At 50.6% G+C, this 26,535-nt stretch overlaps 1 protein-coding gene across 2 annotated transcripts; it reads right to left on the reverse strand.

The window, feature by feature from the left end:
- Positions 1-3,365: 3,365 nt before the first annotated feature.
- TRAF1 (TNF receptor associated factor 1) lies at positions 3,366-22,901 on the reverse strand. Of its 2 annotated transcripts, XM_015570639.1 has the most exons (8): positions 21,824-22,901; positions 21,202-21,600; positions 19,246-19,330; positions 10,077-10,142; positions 9,204-9,614; positions 7,738-7,915; positions 5,955-6,103; positions 3,366-3,979 (listed from the first exon to the last, which is right to left on the reverse strand). In XM_015570639.1, the coding sequence occupies exons 2-8, from the start codon at positions 21,339-21,341 to the stop codon at positions 3,761-3,763; spliced, it is 1,248 nt and encodes a 415-aa protein (XP_015426125.1). In that variant the 5' UTR covers positions 21,342-21,600; positions 21,824-22,901; the 3' UTR covers positions 3,366-3,760. The 2 variants fall into 2 exon arrangements, with proteins under 2 accessions (XP_015426125.1, XP_015426126.1); XM_015570640.1 differs by lacking the exons at positions 19,246-19,330; positions 21,202-21,600; positions 21,824-22,901 and adding an exon at positions 17,813-17,927.
- Between the last annotated feature and the right edge of the window lie 3,634 nt (positions 22,902-26,535).

Raw genomic sequence — 26,535 nt, forward strand, 5'->3', positions numbered from 1 at the left:
TTGCTGTCTCTCTTACCAATGCTTCCCCCTCCCTAGCTCTATCCCTTCCTCCCTCTAAAAAATCAACAAAATTAACCCCAGCCCAAATTCAATTTTGTTAGCTTGGCATGCAAAGCCTTTGTGATTTAGCCCCTCCCTTCTCTGTGGCTTCTTCTCATACTCCCCACTTCCATCCTTGATAGAGCCATGCCAGAACCTTCGGCTCCACCTCTTTCCTCCATGGGGGCCTCCGAGCCTTGGACTGGCAGGATTTCCTTCTTTATGTGGCTGCGTGGTATTTATTCCCCAGACTCAGCCCAGGCCTCTCCTCCAGAAGATGGAGGGGGTGGGGTGGGTTGGAGAGTTTGAATCCCCCAGGGTGGGTGAGGTGCCCCTGCTTCGGCTCCCCAGGGCACTCATGCACCTCACAGCCTACTTACTCGCTGCCTCCAGCCTCTCCCCCCTCCAGGGAGCTCTGGTTCAGAGAAGGGGCTCCCTTTTCAGCCCTGCTCTTCACACCTGGCAGAACCCTTGGGTCACCCAGGGAGCTTTAAAATGCTGATGCCTGTGTTCTCATCTGCAGGGAACTTGATTTAATTGGTCTGGGAGGTGGCCTGGGCATGGGGTTGGGAGCATGGGTTGAAAAGTTCCCCAGGTGGGTCTAATGTCGAGCAACACCGTCATTCACAGCACGTGACTCGGGATTGCCCCAGCAACTCGCAAGAACTGCCCTCCAGGCCCCTGTTGGGGAGTGTGGCTTTGAACTCACAACCCACTGTACTTGCCAAAAGTTGTGTTGAAAGAAAACCTATTCATCCATGTAGCTGGATTAGCTGTGCCCACCCAGCCCTCCAGGGCCCACTAGCCTTCCAGGGTCCATTGGGAGAGATCACCTGTTACAGAGATGCCTGTCTGAGCCCAAAACCCACGGAGCAGGGCCTGGGACTCCGCACAATACACAAGCTGCTGCGCGCTTCTGATGCACCGTGCTGTGCCTCACCTCAAAATCTCCCAAAACGGGGCCGGCCCGAAAGCTCCCAATGACTTGCAAAGCCAGGCAGGGAAGTTAACAGCAAAAAGGGCTTTGGGGAGCCATGGGGGAATGACTGGAAAAGGACTCTGCTCTGGCCAGTTCTTGTTCTTGGGGCCTCATGTTGTCAAATCCGTTTTTAAAAACACACACCACCCAAATCTGGATTTTTTTTACGTGAAATCTGTTTAAGGTCGACAACTAATTCAAACTATTTAAATACACTTTTCAGGTCAAACGGAGCTTGCCTGAGGACTGCGTTTAGCTAGTGGACTGCCAGTTCGCTACACGTGCTCCCCGTAAACCCTGCGTGTGGAGAAGCTGGAGAGCAGCGCACTTGTCCTCCGGGTCACTCTCTTCTGAGCGGCTTCTCTGCTTTGGGACGTGAGCCACGCGGAGGGGAGCACAGGAAACTGCCCGAGGCTCCTGCTGTACGTGCACGGAGCATGCTGTTTGGGGACACTGCTCCTTAGGCTCCACAGTGCCAGCTCCTGTGCCAGCTCACCAGGGAAGGCCCTGGTCTCAGGGCCTACGAGAGTCATGTTTCGCCTCAGCAACGGGTTTGTCAGTGTCTTATGGACCCTGAACCGCATGGGATTGGGCTTTGCCTGCTGGAAAGCTCAGAGGACAATCTGGCTCCGTCACATGTAGGACCTCACGGTCTGTACTTTTGTACCTATTTCATTCCTGGCTTCTTCTGACCTTTCCAACCTCTATTTTCCATCTGTCACCATCTCATGACCACATTTTCACATCTTAATTCTCTTGTATATCAAGTAAAGAAGTTAATTGCTTTCTGAAATAAGGCAGGCTATAAATAAGCTCATACAAAATAGCAAGTGCTCAAAAAGAGTTTGTTGAATGACTAACTACTTGAATGATTCATCTTGTGGTCCCCCTCAGGGCCTGCACAGAGCAGGTGTTCAGGAAATGTGGGGCAGAGGTTGGAGTGGAAAGTGACAGTTTAGCGATGGGGAGACAATAGCCCTTCATTTCCTAGCGACCAGGGCCCTAGCCAATTGAAGCTCTCTTAGCGTCAGTTTCCTCATCTGCAAAATGGGGATCATCTTGACACCTACCTTATCAGAGTTTTGGGGGGATTCAATGAGGTTATGGATATAAAGCGTCTGGTACATAACAGGCACTCAATAAATGGCAGCTGCGACGCTTACTAACAACACCCTCGTATATGATGTCATTATTTAACAGCCTAATTTTAATAAGGATTCTCTCACTCGGCTCAGGTCCGCTAGAGTCTGACAAATAAGTCACGTGTACCCACCGGGGGAATAAAACAGACATGCACCTCACTCAGCCCCAGGTCTGCTTACCACGCGCAGGTCGGGTCACCCTTGGTTGCAATGCTGACTGCAGGAGCTTCTTGTCTGAGTCCAGGAGTCTGCAGCTGCCCCTTCACTCTCTTCCCAGCATGCACAGGTGCTGAAGGCCCTGTCCTGCTTCCCTAGCCTCAGCTCTCCAGCTCTCACCTTGTACCTCCCTGCGCTGGGAGCCTCTGGCAGTTTCCTCCAATCTTTCCAGCACCTTTCCTAACCCTGCCTGGGATCACTTAAGGGAGCAAACTCATGCTGAGTGGTCACGCCCTCACTGATGGGTGCACTCATGCTCCAGGAAGTTTGCACCTGGGGCATTCAGGAGGTGCCCTCGGAGGGCTGAAGGTCATGTCTGGGGGCAGTTCTCTGAGGGTGGGACACCCGTGTGACAGTCAGGAATGGAACCCTCTAATACCTGTACAGGGAAGGCGATGCATCATAAATTCTTGCTGTGGAAAGTGGGTGATGCTGATTTTATGGTTGGCCTAAGGGCAGAAAATTTATTCAGAGGGGTCCCCATTGTATAGGGCAGAGATTCCCCAAGCGTGGTCCCCACCGACAGCATCAGTACCAACTGGGAATGTGGGATGGGTGCAAATTCTGGGCCCCACCCCAGAACTACTAAGTCAAAAAACTGGGGGTGGAGTGGGAGTGGCACCCTGTGTTTTAGCAGGCTTTCAGGGTGATACGGATGCTGGCCATCTGCAGACCACTGGAGTCGTTCTGAGTCTCGGCCACCTCACCTGCAAATAAGGACAACGCTGTGGCTTCAGTAAGGAAAATCTCACACAGGGTTGGTGCTCAAAAATCAATTTTTATGGGTCAGCTATGACCCGATACTGTTCTGTGGTCCCCACAGAGCCAGTCGTGGACCCGAAGCTGAGGGAAATCTGATTAGAAAGGTTGCGTGTTCACCCCCAGTGATGGGGAACTCAGTGTATGCCTGACAGACCGAATTCACACTGGCAACCTGTCCGTCCCTTCCACCCCTTTCTTCGACCCCAGGTAGGAAGACAGCAAGCATGTTTCCAGTTCTCCCTGGTGGCCCTGCAGGGACCTTCCCAGGCTCAGGTCCTTTATCTCCAGATGGCCATTCATGTCCCAGGCCTGACCCCCATGCCCTCCCCATCCTGGTCAGAGTCCACCTCAATATTCAGGGCTGGAGTAGCGGCCAGGCCTCCAGGGTTGTGTGTTCAGTGCAGAGGCAACAATTCTGCCACCACCTTCTTCTGAACCCTCTGCCTTTGGGGGCCCATCCCAAGGTCCTGCCACCCGAAGCTGGTGGCCACCATGGTCAATCTGTCAGCCCTGCTCAGGTCATGCCAGACCCAGCCTATCCCTGTGCCTGGGGATCGTGGCACCTCCGGAGTCTGGGCTGGTGCTCCCTCAGGGCGCAGGTGCGGCTTCTCGTCCCTGCTGCCTAAGCACTTGTCTCCACGATGCACTTGAGGAACATGGTGTCGTCCTTCACGTAGGCGTGCTTGGGCGACTGCAGCCTGCTGAGCGGGAAGAAGAGCGGGCAGCCGCTGGCCACGTTGGTTTCACTCTGGGGCCGCTGGAAGGACACTGAGCTCAGATCGGGCCGGAAGGCGTCAATGGCGTGCTCACGGTTGTTCTGGTCCAGGAGCATGAAGGTGACCTGTGGGCCAGGGCAGGTGGGAGGTCAGGCCCTGGGGAGTGCACCCAGGGGCTCAGGGCTGGTGTGTGTCTGCTACCTGTGCAGCCCCTCGGACCCTGAACTCAGGCTGGTTAGGGGCCCCCAGGAATGGAAGCACCTGGTAATCTGAGCAGCCTTTGGGGGTTGTCCTATAATTAGGGATCTGATGGTCTATCCAACTGGAAGAGGTAGTTCAGATGCCACAGTCAATTTGTTTGGCTGTTGGGGCTATAGTGGGACTGAGCCCTGAAAAGAAGGTGGGACTCGTAACCTGTAATATCCCTTCCCGCTCAGAGTTGTGTGATGGTCAACTAGGCCGGAACCTCCTGGGCAAGGCAGGGGTGGGGAGAACAGACAGGCCATCTACCCAGGGGCTGTCAGTCAATGCCCAGAAATGGGAACTGAGCTTCTGTCTGCAAGGGGCAGATGTGTGTACTCCAAGAGGCTGATGATCTCAGTGACACAACCCACTTCCCTGGCACATGGCACTGGAATGCCCATCAGTACACAGAGTGTCTTCCATCATCCACCTCAGCGGTTCTCAAACTTGGCTACACCTAGAATCCCCTGGGAAGGTTTTTAACATCCTGATGCTCAAGCCTCGCCATTTACTGTAGTGAGACCCAGTCGCTGGTACTTTTTAAATCTCTCGGCAGGTGTGGGAGCCACTGACCTGCTGAGTCATATTCAGACCAGCATGGCACTCCTGCCCTTTTAAACATTTTTAATAGACTTTATTTTTTTAGAGCAGCTTTAATTGCATTGCAAAACTGAATGGAAAATACAGAGATTTCCCATATACCTCCTGCTCCCACCCAATCTCCCACACTATCAATACCCATATTATAGTGGGACATGTGTTACAATCAATTGACACACATTCTTATCACCCCAAATCCATAGTTTACCTCAGGGTTCACTCTTGGTGTTATACATTCTATGAGTTTGGACAAATGTATAACATTTTCTCATTACAGTATCATACAGAGTAGTTTCACTGCCCTAAAAATCCTCTGTGCTCTGCCTATTCATCCCTCCACCCCCGCCCCCACCCCATCCTCTGACAACCATTCATCTTTTTACTGTCTCCATAGTTTTGTCTCCTCCACGATGTCCTATAGGTGGAAGCATACGGTATGTAGCCTTTTCAGATTGGCTTATTTCACTCAGCAGTATGCACTCAGCAGTTCCTCCCTGGCTTTTCTTGGCCTGATAGCTCATTACTTTTTGGTGCTGAGTAACAGTCCACTGTCTGAAGGTGCCATGGTTTGTTTATCCTGTACCTACTGAAGGACATCTTGGTGACTTCCAACTTTGGCAGTTATGAATAAAGCGGCTATAAAATCTATGTGTAGGTTTTTATGTGAGCATAACTTTTCAGCTTCTTTAGGTTAATACCAAGGAGTGTGATTGCCAGATCGTATAGTAAGATTATGTTTGGTTTTGTAAGAAACTGTCTGACTGTCTTCTAAAGCAGCTGCACCATTTTGCATTCCCACCAGCAATGAATGAGAGTTCCTGTTCTCCACATCCTCGCCAGCACTTGGTGTGGCCGGTGTTTTGGATTTTGGCTATTCTGACAGGTGTGCAGTGGCGTCTGCCTCCCTCCCCTTTTCTGAAAATGCTGCCAGTTCAGGCTGGCCCACAGCACCTCCTCCGGGCAGTTTCCTTACTCACCCTGCCAGGTGAATTTCATTTCTACGTGCCTCCCAGGATGTTGGTCCAGCCATTTTTGCCCCTGGACTCATGATGCTGGAGGAAGCCTTGGCTACTAGATGTGAACTCAAGCTTTTGTTTTATGAAAGGGGGAGCTGATAATATAGAGAGGGCAAGGGACTTGCCCAGGTCACCACTGGCCAGTTCATGGCTAAACCAGGACCGGGACCAGGACTCAGGCTTCCCCCACCCCTGCAGCACGCGCCCTCCCCCTCCCCCCAATGTTCCCCTTAGTCTGTACCTTGTTCCGGAAAGGCCACGGCAGCAGAGCATCGTACTCCCCTTTCATGATCACGATGAAGAGCGACAGATGGGTCCTCTTTCCCGTCCCATCACCATTCAAGTAGAGCCTCAGGCACAACTTGTAGCCGTACTTGGCAGTGTAGAAAGCTGCAATGTGGAAGCCAGAGTCAGCACAGAGGCAGCTGGAGAATGCTAGCTTGGCAAATGAGGAAACTGGGACCAGCGGTTAGGCATGCCCACGATCAGGGGTTCAAAACTAAGAAACCTGGGGTTGGAGCCCAGCATCTTCTCGATTACATACAGTCCAAGAGGACCCAGAACTTGGCGCTCATCTAGCCTAGTGGCAGTCAACAGGTTGCTAGGCCCCACCCCGGAGTTTTGGACTCAGTAGTGCTGGGTGAGGACTGAGAACCGGCATGTCCAACAGGGGACAGTGATGCTGTTGCCCAGGACCACACTTTGGGTTTAACCGACCTGCATTTTGCAGTCGGGAAACCGAACCCAGCGAGGGGAAGTGTCTGGCCTCGCAGACACTGGGGGCAGAGCCAGCATTAGGGGCCAGGCCTCCTGTATCCCAACACAGACTTCTTTCTGCTGCCCCAGGCCAAGTGGCGGGGCTCCTGGAGGGGAGGAAGATTGGGCCCTCAGTCTGCCAGGCACCCTTGGTAATGTCACCCCTGGTGCCTCAGCACAGGGGCCTCTGGACTCTCTGCAGCTGAAAGGACCACCCAGTATGGCTTCTCGTGGCCGTCACCACAAGGGCCCCTCTGGGAGGGGTTGATTGGGGACAGGGGGTGGGGGGGCAAGCAGGAAGGGGCGGAGGAGGGACAGACCAACAGTCTGACTCATCCTGCCCCTTACGTTTTGGTGAAACAGGAAGCCAGAGACACTGCTTGCTTTGTCCCTCTTTGGAAAGGAGAGGAGAAAAAGCCTCGTGTTGGAGGTGAGGCCACCCCGTGAAGGGGGCTGCCGCTGCTCCTGAGGAAACAGGCCTGGCTTTGGGACCCTGCCCTGCTCTGGGGTATGGAGCAACCTCCCATGCCTCTCTCCATCCCAGCCCTGTAGGTCTTGGTGCATCAGAGGAGCAGATGGACAGGAAAGGGATGAAGCTGGGGCAAAGGTGAGAGGTCATTCAAGTTGTCACCTGCAGAAATCTTCCTTAATGACCCCCCACCTCGTCTATGTAGACACGTGTGAATGAGGAGAGGGGAAGAGCACATAGGTCTGAGCATTCTATGCAAAAATACACACATGCGTTAAAAACAGAAATCAACTGAGTAAGGGAACATATGCCAAGTAACTACTTTATGCAAGATACTGTGCCAAGCTCTGGGGCCCCAGAAACGAGTAAGAACTGCCCGGTTTACACAATATTTCCTAACACGCTACCCGCAATCATACACTTAGTCCTCCACGTGTCTTACTTCAGACCCTGGCTCTCTGAGGGCGGGGGTCCCACAGTATTCGCCTGTGAGAACTGTCCTCTCATTTGCACAAGCTTTGGTTCACGGCACACTGTCTTTCACACCTGACATCCATTCGAAGTCAATAACAATTTTACTCCTGTCTGCAGAGTGTGACTAGCACTTGGGGAGGTGGAAGGCGTGGCAGTTCAAATAGCCCCTGTTTTATGTGGCTGAGCCAGGCACGACCTCCTCCGTGGTCCCAGCACGGTAGGTGGCCTGAAGGGACCCGGTCTAACTGGACAGAGTCACAGAGCTGGCTGCTCCCCATGCTGGTTTCTGAGCCCAGTGGGCCTCTGTGCCCCTGGGAGGTGTTACCTGGAGAGAAGAGGCTGACGGTCCTGCCGCAGGCCGACTCGTGGCACCGCCGGGTGACGTTGGTGATCTTCCACAGGAAGGTGCCATCGAAGGAGGCCTCCTCCATGAGGTGCAGGCTCTGCTCCAGCTTGCCCAGGGCCTGGTCTTTCTGGGCCAGTGTCTGATGCAAATCCGCCACCTGTGGGGAAGCATCACTTAGTCTTCTGCTCATGACCTCACATAGCCCTTCCTCTGGGAAGCAGTCAACCACTGCCCTCGCGCAGCTGGTCTCTCTCTCTCTCATCTATGTTCTTATGGAGTCCTCAGCAGTTTTATGAGATTCATTTTTCTATCTTTCCTACCAGACAGATGTCTTTCTTCCCTACCAAGGGCTGGGCCCATGCTCACTTTTTCTCTCTGTGCCTGCCTTACATCTAAGAGTAGAGCCAGAAAGTCTGTTGATGAACTGAAGACGCAGTTGCTGCCCTCTGGGAGCCCACCTTCTAACTGGGGCAAGAGTTACAGAAATAAAAGCTTTACTCGGTCACTCAAATCCAGTGCTTGGCTCTTCTGGTTGGTTCCCTATTCACAGTTGAAAGAATACAAATTTATTCCTGGGTGTGCTCACGTAGGGCAGTCAGGAGTGGAAGTGAGTGTTCTTAAATTGAATTCCTAACTTTATGGATTAGAATGTTGAAGTTTCCTAAGAGGGAGAGTGACGTGCTCAGACCTACACAGCAAGTTCATGGTGGAGCTGGAACTAAAATCCAGGCCTACATCAACATGAGACTGTGATGTCAAGTTGCAAAAAACCCCCACACAAACTTGTTATATTAAGAAAAGTATAAGCTCTGGAACAAAGGAGGGGATGACAGGCCTGCTAAACCAAGAACTGTCAGAGAAGTGGATTATCTGGAACGGTCTGGGACCACCATTCTGACTGTGTGGAATCCTTCAGAGGCTGAGCCAGAGCATCTGAGAGCAGCATGAAACAACGTGCTGTGATGAAGGAGTGAAGGCCCTGGGCGTTTAGCCTAAAGAAGGAAGTACTCAGGTAGGACATAATCACTGACTGCTCATCTCTGAAGGGCTGCCATAGAGTCTGGAGGGCAGATTTGTTTTGTGTATCCTAAGGGGCAGGGCCAGGAACAATGCAGGCAAGACACAAAGAAGCTGATTTCAATTTAGTTTAAGGAAGAACTTTCTAATAGCAATGGAATGAATAGCTTAGAAAGAGAGTATCCTACCATGAGAGAAATTCAAGCAGAGGAAATGAACCATTGGATGATGGGATTGATCTCTACTATAACTTCTAAGTGCTCCACCTAGAGGCTTTGAGACACAGGAGAGATACTTTTGATGGGTGAGTGACTGCTGTGAGCAGGGAGAAGAAAGTTAAGAGGAAAGCTGATTCACTGCTCTGGACACAAAATGGGGCAGGGAACCCCTGAGCCAGCCTTGAAGGCATCCTTGTTTCCCACGCTCACCCTCTGTTCCAAGCTTAGGATGAGCTCGCGGTCCAGCTGGCTCTGGTGGATGGAGGCAGCCAGGGCCAGGTGGGAGGCCTCTACCTCCTTGTTGAGGACGGCGACAATATTCTCAAACACGCGCAGCTTCCCCTCCAGGTCGGCCAGGAGCTTCTCCTTCATGAAGTGCTGCAGGGCCAACTCCTCCTGGCTCTCGGAGCAGGGTGCCCGGTAGCAGTCCACCTCCAGGTCCCCAGCCACCTCCACGGCTGCTTGCAGCTGCAGGTCTGATAGATTCCGCTCCAGGGCCATGGGGCCTGAGCCCAGGCCTGAGCCCAGCTGGGCCTTCCACTGTTTCATGAACTCCAACAGCAGGTTTAGGTGGGTGGCCTGAGAGGTGACCTCATGCTCCTGCATGAATTTTGCGCTCCCCTGCCAAGAGAGTGGGGCTGATCAGCGAAAACAGAGAAGGTTCCCAAAAACAGTCAGATCCATTCACCCAGCAAAGGGGAAGCTGCTTTGTGTGCAGTGACAGGGATTTGGAGAACTGTGACGTCAGACATGCTCACAGTGAGCCATGCCCCCAGGCCTCTACCATGATTTATCCCTGTCTTTGAGAGCCGTGATGATTCAGGACCATGGAGAGAGGCATGGGGGGGGGGCGCTGGGGATTGGTCATTTTAGCGATGCCTACAATGCTAAGAGACATTAAGAACTCTCCTGAGTACAGAAATGATTGACTAGTGGGATTTGTTGTTTGAGAAGGTCATTGATGTAAGGGACATCCAGAGGAGTAGCTTGATGTTGTGTGAAAATCCTGGAGGGGCTGAAGTGGGGAGACCCAGTGGCCTAGGGCTGCAGTAGACAGATGTCCTTTCTCTCGCAGATGCTTACCTTGAAGGAGCAGCCAACACCTGCAAAGGGGCACCCAACTCCATCTGCAGCCACCTCAGGGTGATCCTGGAAATAACAATGTCATTGATGTTATAGGCATCCTCATGGGGCCACTGGGCTCTCTACAAAGCACTAAGATTCAACAGGGCACATGCTGGGCTGGGCCACAGGACTCTGCACATGCTGGTCCTTCTGCCTGGCTGACCCCTTTCGTGATCCTCATTCAAAACAGGCTCAGGGCCTCTGCTGAAGTAGTGGGGCTGCTTCTCTTGTCAGGACAGGATCCGCAAAGCACCATTCACTCTTCAGTTGCACCCACTGGTCTGGGGGCTCTGTGAGGCTGTGTTCCTAGTGCCGAGGGCAGGGCCTGGCACAGAGGAGACACTCGGCTGCATGAGTGAGCACCTCCCTTCTCCTGAAGCCCATGGGGGTGCTCCTCACAGTTGCCACCCGCATCCCTTCTTGGCAATCCACCTTGGCCGAGGAGTGCCTGCCCTGCACTGCCCTCCTTCGGGATAATACGAAGCCTAAGGGCAGGGACACAGAAGGGTCTTAGTACTTAACAGCAACTTGACCAAACTGCTAACCTACTTACAGGTCCAAGGAGCTTACAAAATGCTTTTGTGGTGATAATTCTCCCCAGGGCCCCTGACAATGCTGTGGGGAAGGCGGGGTAGGTATTTTGTTCCCATTTTACTGATGAAGAAACTGAGGCTCACAGAGGGCAAGGGATTTGCCCAAGGAGGAATGGCTAGGAAGTAGCATAGACACAGACTCTTTCCATATCATATCACTACAGTTGAACCCTGAAGAGCATGGGTCCATTGATACACAGATTTCCCCCCAATAAATACCAGTGCTGTTTTTGATCTACAGTTGGGAATCCATGGATGCAGAGGGCTGACTGTTTGCACCGATCTGCACTGTTTTACAGAGGGGACTTGAACACCTGTGGATTTGGGTATCCATGGGGAGGGTGGTGCTGGAACCAATGTTCTGAAGATGTTGAGGGACAGCTGTAGCAGTTAAGTTTTGGGGCAACCAAAAGTTATGCACAGATTTTCTGTTGTGTGTGCCCTGGGCTGGTGCCCTGAACCCCTGCATTGTTCAAGGATCAACTGTATCTCATATCAAGAGTAAGCCCATGGGGAACTGGGAGAAATATTATTTCCCAAAACACATATCTGGAAAGGCCTTGTATCCAGAATACGTGAAGAACTCTTTCAATAGTAATAATAAGACAAAACAGCCTAATAAAATGGGTAAAATACTGAACAGGTGCTTTACATAAGGAGATATATAAATGACAAGCCTATGAAAAGATGCTCAACATCACTAGTCAACAGAGAAGTGCAAATCAGAATGAAATATCACCATGAAACACTGTCATCTGTTCACTAGATGGCCAAGACGCAAAAAGAATACCAACACTAAGCTTTGTGAGGATGTGGAGGAACTGGAACGTATGAATGTTCCTGCTAGTGGGAAGGCAAAATAGTACAGCCACTTTGGGTAAAAAAAACACACACAAAAAAACCTATGGAAGTATCTCATAAAATTAAATCATACTTACAAAGCAACTTACTTATAAACCATGCTTAGAGTTACCATACAAACCACATTGCACTCCTAGGAATTTACCCAAGAGAAACGGAAACATATGTTTACGTGCGTATGTGAATGCTCATAGCAGCTGTATTCCTGATGGCTCCAAATTGGAAGCACTCCAAATATCCATCATCTGGTGAATGGACAATGGTGTTTTTTTTTCTTTCTTTTTCTAGGACACTCCTCAGCAATCAGAGGGACTAAAACACTACATGCAATAATGAGGAGGACCCTCAAAACATTATGCTAAATGAAAGAAGTCAAACACAAAAGACAGCAACTATGATTCCAGGCTTATAAGATTCTAGAAGAGGCAAAACTACAGTGAAGGAAAGTCTACCCATGGCTGCCTGAGGCTGCTGCGGAGAGACAGATGAGCCAGGGGCATGAGGAAGCTTTTTCTGGTGCAGAAAAGAAGAATTCACTATCCTGACTGTAGTCGTCACACAACTGAATAAATTTACTGGCATTCATCAAACCATACGCTTGTACTGAGTGGATTGTATTGCATATAAATAATATCTTGATTTTCAAAGAGCTTTGCTGTTTTGTTTTTTTTTCCAAGAATAATCTAATGGGGCAAAATGGAAATTTGAATTTAAAAAAGGGAGGAGGACAGAGGTCTTTGGGGTTGAGCAAGTACAAAGCCACATGACTTATTATTCTTTAAAAGTAAAAGAAGCGAGAGTCCTGGGCTTAATGAGTATGGTTGGCTTAGAACACAAAGCACAGCCCAGCAAAGGGCCACCCCCCTTGGCCCCACTTCCACAGGGTTCAAGCACAAGATGTTCCTAACAAGGAATAGAAAACAGATGTTTTATTGGGGGCGTGGGCAGAGGGCAGCCTTGGCAGGGAGACAGTGCCGGCGCTGGGAAGTGTACAATGACGCAGCTCTCCCAGCAGGTAGCTTCCTGACCCGTGGGCACAACAGAGGGACTCATGCTCGGCGTGGACCTGGTTATGGTGAATGGACTCGGGGAACCTCTCAGGCCCTAAAATACCCTCCAAGTCCATGATTTGAGTCCTCTGCCATTCTAAGCCGGGAGTGAGAGCCATAGGAGGGGGACAAAAAGGTGGAAGAGATAAAACGGGGGAATTCCAGAATCACCACCCAGATGGAGGGGCACCTGTCCTTTTGTCGGCGGAGCCAAAAGAGGTGTTGTGTAGTGCAGGGGAAAGCCCGGCCCAGGTGGATGCAGGGGGCGTCCTTGTTATGCTGTGTGGATGGGTGTGGGCTGTGACCAGCCTGCAATGGCTGTCAGAGGATGGGCAGGGGTGACCTGAGAGGCCTTCAGAGGCCCCAGTGGCCCGCCAGTCTGCCTACAGTTCCATCATCGGTTAGTCACTCATTCCGTAGAGTGCTACTGAAGTTAAAGGGGCGGCCTCTGGAGCCAGCCTGTCAGGGTGCCAAGCACATCTCGGTCACGAGCAGTGTGGCCTTGGTAGACTATCCACCTCTCCACGTCTCACTTTCCTCTTCTGCAAAATGGGGATAATAAGAGTACCCACCCCCATAGACTTATTGTGAGGGTTACATGAGATGGCAAACGTAAATTCTGGTCTCACTTACATATTGCTACTATAATAAAATGCCACAAACTTCATAGATTAAAACACACACAAATTTATCATCTCACAGTTCTGTAGATCAGGAGTCCTAAACATCAAGGTGTCAGCAGGATTGTGTTCCTTCGGGAGCTCTGGGGGAGAATCCGTTTCCTTATTCTTTCCCAGCATTTAGAAGCCACCTGCATTTCTTGGCACATGGCCCCTTCCTCCCTCTTCAAAGCCAGCAGCCTCTTCCCATCTCTCTCTGACTCCCTCTAGCTTCCCTCTTGTGGTTACACTGGAACCACCTAGGTCAGTGGTTCTCAACCTTCCTAATGCCGCGACCCTTTAATACAGTTCCTCATGTTGTGGTGACCCCCAAGTTCATTGTTACAAATTGAACATAATTAAAGCATAGTGATTAATCACAAGAACAATATGTAATTATATATGTGTTTCCGATGGTCTTAAGTGACCCCTGTGAAAGGGTTGTTCGACCCCCAAAGGGGTCATGAGCAGCAGTTTGCTGACCACTTCCCTAGATAATCCAGGATAAGCCCCTCATCTCAGGATCCTTAACTTAATCACATCTGTTCTGGGCTGAGTTATCTCCTCCCAAACCAATTCTTACGTCGAAGTCCTAACCCCCCAGAACATGACTATATTTGGAGATAGGGCCTTTAAGGAGGTCACTGAGTGAAAGTGAGGTCATTAGGGTGAGCCCCAAGCGATATGACGGGTGTCCCTGTAAGAAAAGATTTGGACACAGACGTCCAGAGGGAAGACAATGTGAAGATAGGGAAAAGGGATGACATGGGCATCTCCTGGCCGAGGAGAGAGGCCTCTGAAGAAACAAACCCTGTCTGGAACATCTTGCCTCCAGATCTGTGAGAAAATAAGTTTCTGTTGTTCAGGGCCTCCAGTCTGTGGTACTTGGTGATAGCAGCCTTCGTAGACTGATATAGCCACATAAGGCAATGGATTCATAGGGGTTATTAACATGTGGGCATCTTTGGGGAACATCATTCTGCATAGTGTAATACTCAATAAATGTTAGCCATTGTTATTATTATTAGTAATATTCCTGTGGATTAAGCACTGCCCTTGGGACCTTTTTTCTCCCTCTGATGGCTGTCATATATACATGCATTTCATTTAATCCTCACATCTCAAACTTTTGATAACGAATTCTATAAAACACCATTTCCCCATTGCATTTCCTCGAGGAGGTGAGGAACATCCCTAACTGTATTTGCATTTATACAGAACCAAAGCATTTTTGCAGCTCTCATAGGATCCCTGTAGTCATCCTTTGAGGCAGGCAGGGTGAAATGACCTTCACCTTAACACAGATGGGAAACTGGGTGACTGGCTTGCTCAAGGCCTCACTGGGCTTGCACACTTTGAGTAGGTGGCTGACTTCAGGTCTTCTGTCCCATCATTAGACCTTGTGAGGGCTTGCTGCTTTCTCGCACCTGTGTGAGCATCGCCCGTCAGACCTCATGTACCTTGAGGAGGAGGCTGGGGCTTGATTCTGCTTCTCCTGTGTAAGTGGAGGAGCCAAAACTCAGGGACAGGCAGTGACTTGCAGGAGGCAATGCAAGTTTGGGGCAAAGACAACGTGGAGGTCAGGGGCCTGGAGTCCATGTCCAGGATCCTTCCTCTACACCAGGAAGTCCTTGCCTTGTCCAAAGGGTGGCCTCACCTGAAGGCTGGGGGCTTGAAGAAACAGAAAAGGGAATCAGGCTGGGGTTGCAGACGAAGACCGGGGCATCTGTCCGGGGCCAAGCCTGGGGTATGTCCAGTGCCACAAGCGGTCCCTGTTAGTGGCCGCATGCTTCAAACTGCTAAAAATAAAACCCACAGTGGAATTTCCTCTGAGGAGGAAACAGAAACAGAGAAAACAGAACCCCAGCCCTGAGGGAACACTCGTCCTTCTGTCTGCGTCCGGGAAGTCTGTGGGTCTGTGGTGTTCCTCGCCACCCTGCTCACCCGGGCCGTCTGCGACGGGGTCAGCGGAGGGTTCTGTTGAGAGGCCCCCACTCAGGGAGCCACAGGCCTCCAGGAATGTGAGCATTAGGGGGGGTGCCTGCCAGGAGCATGAGAGCCGCCTCTGTGAAGCCTACTGGACACAATAGAGGATCTGCCGCGTGCCAGGCCTGGGCCGCACCGCTGCGCTGGCACAAAGGCTACCTGAGGTCTTGGATGACTGGAGGGGTTGCTTTTGCTCAGGATTCGGCTGGTGTTGAGGGAGAGGCACGCTACTGTGACAGGGCAGACCCCGTCAGTCTGCCTCTGCCCGCCAGGCCTGCCTTCCTCTGCACCTGGGCCAGCTTCCTCTCTGGCAACCTCTGCTCAGCTCGACTGCCACCTCTTCTAGGAAGCTCTGCATGATTTTCCTAGTTGAAAGTAGCCTTGCCCATTGCTGTTTTTCCAGCACTTAAGGCTGACTGTGGGGTTTAACCCTGCCTAGCACATTTAGGGTGGTCTGCCACAGAGGCAGCAGAGGGAAAGATGCCACCAGCCTAGGAAGCAGGAGTCAGAGCCTGGCTTTGTTTCCCTCTTGCTCCATGACGTTAGCCCAGGCACACCTCCTCATGGATCCTCGATATATCACCAATATTCACACAGGATATCACAGGATCGATGAGGTTACAGATGCAACCGCCAAGCTCAGCAGTGTAAGGGTTCAGGGGTTCATTTCTACACATCACACTTCAAAGGACACACATGCAGAGACAAGGACAGACTCAAGGGGTGCATGGCCAGCACTTCTCCACATATGCAGACTGCCTCACAGGACAGGAGGCTGGTGGCCTTAAGGGAGACAGACTTCAGGTCACTACAAACAAAGAGGAAAATGGAGCAACAGTCAGAGCCCCCCCAAGAGTGGAAGAGGTCATCATGTCTTGGAGTAATGAGCTCCCCATCACCGGGAGGATATAAAGCCACCTGGCAGGAATCCAGTACAGCACAGACACCGCACTAGACAGCTTGCCCCCCTCTCATTTTCTGATTCTAGAATAAGTTAAGGCATTATTGTAAGCCACTGGCAACAGTTGCCAGCTTGCTTTTGACCTTGAGTGGCTTCAGAGGGAAGAGAACGAGAGAAAACACTCCATTCACGGCTCAGACGCAGTGAGAATTAAATGTTATTTTCCATCCACCGGCTGTCCCCTATTCACTGTCACTTCTACAGGAAGGTCATTCCAGGCAAGAACCAAGTCTCTAACTAGGTCAATAGTAATCCTTTAATATCTGCTTCTTATATTACCTAATGGGTCCAGGGCTGCAAGCACTCCTTAGAGAGATATTAATCTAATGAAGTCAGAGGATGAGGACAAAGTGATAAGCAGATGGCATGGAAAGTGTTTGCAAGAATGGGTGCCTCTGGGCTTAGCTCAGCTGGTCTCCGGTCCAACCCTCCCACCCACCTCCATTCCCCAGGTTTCCCCAGATGCACAGACAAACTTCCCAATGACCACGCATGCAAAGTATTGACTTATAATCAGCTGCTTTCCTTTGGTCAAAAGTCCCCCAAAGTTCCCATCAGGGACAGGAGCTGGAGGAGTCCCTAGTCTTTCCACTAGGTGGCTTTGGGTGGTGGTGGTGGTCAGACCACTGGCTAACCCCGCTGCCCTGCAGCCTTCCACTGGGGTTGCAGTGATGATGGCTTCAGGAGGGGGAAGTAGGGGGCGGGGAAACCTGGGGAATGGAGGTGGGTGGAAGGGTTGGACCGGGGACCAGCTGAGCTAAGCCCAGAGGGAGAACCTTGCTGCTCAGAGGCCTGCCTGCCCCCAGTTGTGGGCAGTACCCCCTCCTACCCTGTTGCCTGATACAGTGCCTGTAATTCCACCATTAGAGCCACTTCATTTGGTTTAAGGCAGCAAGTTTCAAACTGTGCTTTGCAGGCCCCCTTAGGAATCCCCAGTCCCTTGGGGGCTGGGCAGCTGGGCTGACTAAGAGGACAGGGTTCCAGACTACTCTTTAGTCACAGCACTTCCACTGTCATTTGATTTCACGTTAACAAAGACAGATAAATTACAGCCATTGAATTAAGAGATATGAATGCACCTCTTCTCTATATTATCTAAGAGTTGTACAATGCCGGTGTATTAATTTTGTTAAGAGGTCAGAATAAACCATGTTAAAAACAATAGCCCTGGAGCATTCAAGCAGGCAGGGGCCTCAGGAAGCTTCCAGCCCTGCCCTTCCTTGTGCAGGGGAGGAAGGCAGCCACAGAGCTATGGCTCTGCTCACGCCTTTCATGGTTAGTGCACCAAGATGCCCAAACAGGGAGGCTCCGGAAGTTATTCCATGGATCCATTTGTCCTATAAGCTCGCAGTGCTCTGTAGACTGTAAAGTTCTAGGAAAATGCAGTGGATCCTTACTAAGATTTTCCCTTGAGCGCCTACAGGGCGGGGCTGCTGAGAAGGGGATGGGAGGGCCCTCAAAACCAGCTCTGGGCAGGGCAGGAAATTCTCCTAACCCTCTGACTGAGGGCTCAGAGAGGAGTAGGGAGGGAAGTGTGGAGATTCGCATGCCTGCCTCGGGTTCCTACAGGTGGGAGGGAAGATACCTGACGTCACAGGTCCTGGAAAGGTCTTGCAGAGCAAACATGGCCGTCATTTTACAGACGGAGAAACAGGCACAGGAGTCTTCTTGGCCACAAACTGAATAGAACCATCTTGAGCATCGCTGAACATCAGGCTCGTGGGCTGCGGTTCAAGGCAAGGGGGGGAGCCTTGGCTGAAAGGAGCCGGGGCCTGTCTCACAGTGAGGACGACTGAGCAGTGAGGCCCCGGTCGCCCGGGAGCTTTGCACTGAGATGCCCCAGTGGGTATCGGGGCCTCATGTGTACGATGAGGCAGTTAGATTTAGAGCAGTGCTTCTTTACATTCTCACAGCTTTGGATTCATGAATCAATACAAGTTTCGTTTTAATTCGAAGATTAACATAAAGATTGCCATCTTTTATTTTACCAAGTAAAGACTTGACCAAAAATTCTATCATTTACTCTCACTCTCATTTCATTTCTACAAAGACATATATAGGAAGAGCATAATCTCAGAGTAAAGGTTGATTCTATAAGTGGAAAGAATCTAATTTTATAAAAACCCCACTACAATTTCCATATTTTTATCATTTTGTCAGAAGTGGTGGGAATGGACCAGCTCTGGTCAGCATGGGAACCTCTAGGCCGGACAGATGACTAGTGAGGGTCCTTCCAACCCAGAAGGACTGGGGTTCTAAACTGGGGGGCCTGAGAATGTCTCTGGCCCCTCACACTCTCAAGGCCATCTCTATACTTAGGAGCATGGCTTTGTTTCCCTCTTGCTCCATGACATTAGCCCAGGCACACCGCCTCATGGCTTGGCTGAACCACAGAGGGGAGCTGAGAACGGCCTCGCCTTGTCTGAGGGCAATCAAGGGCAAGAAGAACTGTCTAGATCAAGAGTTGGCAAACTATTTCTGCAAAAGGCCAGAGAGTAAATATTTTGAACTTTGAAGCCTGTGTTGCACTAGTCACCTCTGCTGTCACAGGGTGAAAAGCAGCCACACACAATTCATAAATGAGTGGGTATGGTTGTGTGCCAATAAAACTTTACTTATGGACATGGAAATTTGAATTTCATATCATTTACACGTGTCACAAAATATCATTCTTCTTTTGATTTTTTTTTGACTATTTAAACTATAAAAACCATTCTTAGCTTATGGCTGTATAAACACAGGTGGCATGCTGGATGTGGCTTACAGGCCGTAGTTTGCAGGCGCTTGGGTTAGACTGTTGTTCTCACCCCAAATCTGTCACAGATAAGCCAGGTGGCCAAGGGCAAGTTGCTTCACCAAAGCATTGTCCGTCCCCTCGCTGCTTATAAACCAAATTCAGTCTAACTCGAGACAAAGAGGGAGGCGCCAGCTGGGACTGGGGAATGGCTGTCTACTTAGCCTCAACCTCAACAGATGGAGAAAATGGACAAATACCCTTTCCTGGCTGTGTCAACATACCTTCTCCTGAGACATAAGGCTCCCCGGGCTTACAGATTGGGAATCGTCTCCTCTGCACTTGGGACAGACCCGATCCTCGCCGTTCCTAGAGACATACACAAACAAATCCGGCTGAGTGCAGCATTCACAATTCCCTGGCACCAACCTCTGTCCTGATAGCTCCAAAAGCCCGGCCGTGCCCAGCCTGGTGCCCGATACCAGTGAGCATGCAGGTCCACAATCCCAGACCCACCATTGCCAAACCTCAAAGCACTGGGCACCCAGTGTCTTTCCATAGATTGCAGTGAGCTTCTTTGGCAGCCAAACCTGACCTGCCTGAAGTTACTGGCGGCTATTCTAACCCTTATCCCACTTAGTGTGAATATTAATGTTTCATTGCAGAAACATTAATGGGCTTGATCATAAGGTGCTGCCCCAACCCCACTGGAAGAACTATGCAGTGATGCACTGACTTGCTTTTCTGAAATCTGAAAAAATTTTGAATTCCAAAATGCACCTGAGCCAGGGCTTCAGGTGTGGCTACATTTGGTCTTCTCAGATTCTTCTGTTTGGTTTAGGTCTCTCTGTCTTAGGAATTACAGATGGCCAGGGCCGATTAGAACAAGAAGGGGCCTCACAGAGCACTAGCCTGAGGTTCTCTACCAGGAGCGGATGGTCGGATGACACATGGGCCTATGGGCTTTTACAAAGCTCCCAAGTAATTCTGATCCACAGTCAGAGCCACCGGTCAGGCCCTAAATGTGAGACCTCAGAGGACATGTGGATTGGCCAAGGAGAGGCAGAGTCAAGAGCAAAGCTCCTTCCCCACCTCTGCCCAGTTTTGGAATAATGGGGAGGGAGGCCAAGAGGCCCAGTTCAAAAGCCTGAAATGAACCCACAACAATCAGCTTAATGGTAAAACCAGCCAAGCTTTGACCAACCCACCCCCACACCTGGCCTTTCCACGGTCACAACCTTTCCCCTCCCTCTGCATCAAAGCATTTGAATTTCTCAAACTAGACTGATTCAGCTTTCCCACCTTCTTAAGCTGTAAAACTCCAGACAAAGGTCAAGTTGAGGGTGTATGACAGTTAAAGAGCACTTTTGCCAAGAAATTGAACCAGGACAAGTTGATCTATTCTCTCCATTACGCCTCACTGTCCTCATCTGTAAAATGGGACAATAACAGTATCCACTTTTCCAAAGCTCTTCTGAAGACCCAAGGAAAGAGGCACATAGTGGGCTCAAACTGGTGGGATGCTGATGATCATATGGATGTCACACCTATCTGAGTTACTGATATTTTAAATATGTAAAACATATATTTCTGTAAGTATATATTCATATATAAATATATACATAGTCAACTATATATATTCATACAGGGGTGGGCAAAAGTAGGTTTACAATTTTCCCACTCCTATATATAAATATATCATCTATATATACATACATATATAAATATAGATATCTTTGCTCCCTTTAAAAGTGTTCTCAGCAAACAATACAAGATGATGGGTGATATTGTGGAAGGAGATATATCTGTATAGCAGTTCATCATTTACTAAGAAAGTTTATATTCATTATTACAAAAACTTTTTGGAATATTATTGATTGTGCCTCTTAATCCTGGGAGATAGAAAGTAGCTTTACAGGAATTTTACAGACAAGGAAGCTGAGGCTGTGAGGCATGAAACACCCAACCTCACAGTAAATAAGGAGCCCAGCTGGGCCTGAGGCTCTCCCCCACCCTGGACAGCCTTCAGCTGTGGCAGCTGACATCTGTCTGTGGCTACTTCTTCCATCAAGATCAGAAGCGACAGTGTCAGGGACTACAAGGAGAGGGTGTGGAAACTGAGGCCCAGAGAGGTGAAGTCACCTGCTCAAAGCCACTGGCTCCTCTCACCCTTGTCTCCCATCAGGGGTCCCTCCCTGGTACCTTCTTCCCACTCACTCTTTGCTCCTGTGACTCCTCACCTCAAGTTCTCAGAGAGACAGGCGGTGCAGCAGAGGGCCCTGGGCTCTGGTGGGTCCTGGCAGACGGTGGGAGGGCACCCAAAGGGAAACTCGTTCTCATCAGGGGCTGGGCGGGGGCTGCTGGCTGAGCCAGAGGCCATCCCGGGCTCCCAGGCTGGCCAGGAGCCCGACTAAGCTCCTCTGGGGAGGGAACCAGCCCGTGGAGTCTGTGCTGAGAGAAGTGAGTTCTGGCGTGGGCCACCCTCTCTGGTGAGCAGGAGTCTGATGACTTTATCTTCTCGCTGACTTGTGTGGTTCAACGTCACAGCTGAATCACAACAGGGATGGGGCAGGAATTACCCTCTGTGGTGAAAAAACCCCCTGGATGCTGGCTGAAGGCTCTAGGAGTGCCCAGTCATTCTTTAGAGTGACAGAGAGCAAGAGAACGAGTCAGAGAGAAAACACAACCATGTCACACACTTTCAGGAACCACAGTCAGAGTTCCCCCATCAAAGAACCTCAGCCTGCCGCTCGCTTCCTCCCTGTCTTCCCCAGGGGACATGGGCAGAGAGACGCAGCTGGTGACTTGTCTGTGTTCCCTGCGACCTCCCAGAAGCCTGGAATTCTGGGTGGGGGTGCTCACTGCCCTGGTGGAAATCCCTAGGTCCTGGTGGCAGGTCCAAAAATGCAAGTTCCAGGCGCTCAATCTCTGCCCTCTCCAGTGTCTCAGGCAAAAGTCACTTCCTCACAGTGGGTCTCGGTTACCCCGTCTGTAAAGAAAGGAGTTGCAACAGGTGGTCTTCAAGGTTCCTCTAAGCGCTGAGATTCTGGAACCTTAGGGCCAAGGCAGCCAGAGGTAGCAGGAGGCTTCTGATGGCCCTGCCCCTGGCACTCCTCACCAGTCTTGATGACAACACAGGGCCCTCCTCTCCTTTCAAGTCCAAGGCTTCAGAGCCATACACTGCTCAGGGCGCTCCTCAGGGCCCCACTCAGGAAGTCATAGGTGGCCACATACCCCGGTCAGGCACTACCACTTCCCGGCCCTGACAACAAAGCTCTAAATAAATACAAGGCCACGGGGGATTGGTCTCAGCGGCCAAGTATGATGCAGATCCACTGTTGTGTGGGAACTGTGGCTCCTGGTGCATCTACTATGGGCAGGGCAACATTTTCCTTCCTATTCCTCAAATCAACCAGCTGGGAATTCTGTGGCCACGTATAGGCACAGAAAAGCAAGATGACTGTCCAAAGTCACACAGCCCCTGGTGGTGGAGCAAGATTCGCAGCAGGTCTGTGGGACCACACGCAATGTGTTCCTTCATCCATACAAGAGAGATGACAGCAAGGGAGTGGGGGAGTCTACAGAGTCGAGGATGGAGGCCAGAGTATCCACCCTGTTTTTTCACCTAACAAATGGAAAAGAGGCTTCCTTCACATCTTTCTATCCTGTTGGGCTGCTACTGGGGACTTTGCAAATTTTTTATAATGGTTCCAAATCATGAGCTTTGAGGTCTAATAACTCTGAGCTTAGATCTTAAGTCTACTATTTACTAGCTGTGTGTCCTGGGACAAGGTCTTTAACCTCAGTTTCTGCATCTGTAAAGTGGGGATAATATTAATACCAACTTCACCTGACTGTTGTGACTAAATGAGATCATAGGTGAAAGTATGCATAATGCATAGCCCAGCTGAGGTGCTCAAAAGGTTTTGACACTGTCTCCCAATAATGGTCATAGCCCCCACCCCCATACCCGCCCCCCACCTCCCAGCTCCTCACAATCAGGGGAGAGGATTAAAATGGTAAGTGCTAATATATAGTGTTTACACATCCATCAACTTTATTTGAGCCTCACAAGTGGGCAAGGCAGGTCAGATGTTGTCCTCTGACCCGAGATAAATACAACTGCCCACTTTCCCTGGGGCAAAACTGGGGCTACCAAGCTGCTGGTAAAGAGGGCATGGCATACTAGGACCTCCACCCTCCCCTGGGCCAGCCCTGGCCTGGTCCTCTCAGCAAAAGACGTTGAGGCCTACGTCAGACAAGACTACCAGAAAGACACTCCCTTAACCGCCTACCACAAACCCACAAACTTCCCTGCATCCCCACCTATCTCCTTCCCTTGGTTTGACAGAGACAGCTACCCAAGACTTCTCTCCCATCCAAGACCTGGGTCCCTTTCTGCCTCATCCCTTTTCTCTCCCCTTTGTCTTCAATGCCTCCCTCTCTACCAGCTCCTTCCTATCAGGATCAAACTATGCATCAGCTGCTCTAATAATAAGAGCGAAAAATATTAAGTACTACTTTTTAGTGCTGTGTGAAGTACTTTTACAGGCACCATCTCATCTTCACACGAACCCTATGAGGCAGGTATTGTCATCATTACCTCCGTCTTACAGATGAAGGCACAAAGAGGGTAAGTGACGTGCCCAAGGTCTAGGGGAGAGTGAATGGGGACTTCTGCACCAGAGCCTGTGCTCTCACCACACACAGTGCTTTGAAATGCTCTTCGCCCTCACCCCAAATTCTCTCCTGCACCCACTCTCCTCGCTTTGACAGAACTGGAAAAGGTTGCCCACACAGGTGCTCCACTGTCTCACTGCATCTCCATGGAACCATCTCCTCCAGGTTCTCAATGTCAAAGTCGCCAAGCGCCCTGGGCCTGCCCCGGTTCTCATACAACCAGGCCTCTGGCCAGCACCTGACATGCCTCGGCTCCTCCCTTAGAATTCTCTTCCTTTCCGAACCTCCATCGATTCATCTCCATGCCTCTACCGAGATCCTCACATGCGAGGTCTCTCTGCGCCGTGTACTCCCATCTCCCCAGTCTTCCAACTTGTCTTTCGGGGGCCCACCTGGACCAGACCCCACTTTCTCTTGGAGTCTCCATAGGCTGTCCCCAGGATGGGGCTAGACACCCGCCTTAGCGAGTCCATCGCGTCCCGCAACCCCCGGAGCCTATGTGTCCCCAGCTCCGTTCGCTCCCGACCTCCGGGCAGGTGACTGTCATCTCGCCACCGCCACCTCTCCAGGTGAGCTCGCAGCAGAGCAGCGCCCGCGACTATCAAGGATGAGCGAACCCCAGGGGTGCCCGGGAGCCCGCAGGAAGGGCTGGGGAAGCGGGTCCCGGCCGCGCGTGAACTAAAGGACACTGAAAGAGGAGATAGAGGAAGACATAAACAGATGGAAGAACATACCGTGTTCACCCTCGAACGGGAAACTGAGGCCCGGGAGGGGGGCTACTGCGTCGCCCTGTTCTCCCACTGGGGACTGACAGGCTCCCGCGCCCCTCCTCCCCTCTCCGTGCTCCGGACTCAGTACAGTGTTCACAGAGTAAACGAATCCAGACAGGCCTGGGGCTTGACCCCCATGCCCTGCCTGCCCGCCCGAAACCCCGCTTGGAGATGGGCTGAGCAGAACCGAGTCTTGCCCTCTTGGGTTCCTGCAAAGAGCCCAGCACAGTGCCAGGCTCTCCAGGCCTATTGGGTTGGTACAGTCAGCAAGGCTGGTACGAAGAGGTTGGAAGGCAGGATGCTTTACAAAACTGGGCGTCTTCAGGAACCACTTCTGTTTCTGTCTAAACACACACAGTCACTCATTCTCTATGAAGCTGTGTGTATCAATCAAAATAGTTACGGAACTTAGTATTGGGATAGAATTTTTGTTTATAAGAGACAAACAACTTATATTTTCGAGAATTTGACAAAGCTCCTTCTCCATCAGACCTCTAAGGTCTGTCTGCAGGACTGTCAGCTGAAGGAGTGAGGCTGCCTATTTTGTTGGCTTTGTTTTATTTTAGTTACTCACAGGCACCCATTACATTCTCTTTATGTACTAGAGGCCCATTTTTTTTGTCTTGACACTCAAATGGAGTTGCGAACTGTGTTTTAGTTTTTTGGTTGTGTGAGTGTGAGTGTGTGTGTGTGTGTGTGTGTGTGTGTGTGCGCCTGTGAGAGAGAGAGAGAGAGAGAGAGAGAGAGAGAGAGAGAGAGATTGAGTTTAAATCTGGGAAGTATGTAAGCCTCCCATCCAGGGTAGAGCTTCTTCCAGCTTCTGATGGGGAAGCTGATGCTGCAGGACAGAGTCCGTCTGGGGAAAGGAGGGCTTCTGGGTCCTCCCTGGAGGGCAGACATCTGCTCTGGACAAGCAGAGGACCTCGGGGACCTCCATCATAGGCAATCTGTGGGAGGGTGACCAGAGGTGGCCCCAGCTGTGAGGCTGCAGAAATCGAAAGCCAAGAGAAAAGAAGGATTCAGAGTTTTGAGTCTCTGATTTAAAAATTCATTCTTAGCCCACTTCATGAAGGATTTGGGATCTCTAAAGGCCATTCGCTGGTCCCACTTCTCTCCCACCCACCCCTTCCTCTCTGCCCCAAGCCAGTGTAAGTGAACAGGCAACCTGACCTCACTCTTCATGTGCCACATCCTGTTTTCAGATTAATGAGCTCATTTGGTGGAAATTTACCAAGGGAAATAGTTTAATTTTGGAAAGTACCAAAAACTTATCTGTAGTCACTTGGCTTATTTTGGGGGGCTCTTGAAGTAGAGGGGGCATCACCAGGGGACCTCTGAGTGTTCAGGGAGCCGTGAGGCTGCAGAAATCGAAAGCCAAGTCTCACGGGGCTGAACCTGACTCAGAAAGGAAATGAAACCCTTTGGAGACCACTCATCTCCACCCAGGGGAAAAATTATTTTTCCAAAAATAGATTTAAAAAGAAAATTAGTCCATCTGGCTAAGGCCTAACATCTGGTGGTCTGAGCATGGGGCCACGAATGAGGAACAAGAAAGCAAAGCCAGGGAAGTAGGGCGTGCTGGAGCCTCAGCAGTCCTTTCATATTCATAACTACTCTACCTTCAAAGAGGCACCAAAAGGCTTCCATTTGCCAGTTTTGCCCAATCCTTTATCCATTAAGCTTGACATTGAATTTGCCTGCTTAGCCTTTTCAGCTTCTGGCTCCTGCAAGGAGCTAAGGACTGAATGGCCAGGAGGACTTGGATATTAAAATTTTGTAAGCCATTCTTTATTGAAGATGGTAGAGCACATGTGATTGGCTCCTAAGTGTCTGACCACCTCCTGGCTTGCTATATTTCCTAGAGTAGAGATTTTTTAACCCTTTTTCAGATGCAGAATAGAAAACTGGTGATAACTGGTAAGGTCCTGACAATTTAGTACTGGGATGAAAGGAATTGTGTCTTCCTTCACTCTGCCCCTCCCCCCCCGCCCCGAAATATGTGGTGATATATTGGAGGCTATCCTATCTAATAAAAGAGAAACATGGTAATTGGCGTATGACTGCTACCCTTCCCATTGGCTAATCAGGGCAATATGCAAATTAACTGCCAGCCAAAATGATGGC

This window comes from Myotis davidii, unplaced genomic scaffold, assembly GCF_000327345.1.
Source record: "Myotis davidii unplaced genomic scaffold, ASM32734v1 scaffold964, whole genome shotgun sequence".
In the NCBI taxonomy this organism is placed as follows: Eukaryota; Metazoa; Chordata; class Mammalia; order Chiroptera; family Vespertilionidae; genus Myotis; species Myotis davidii.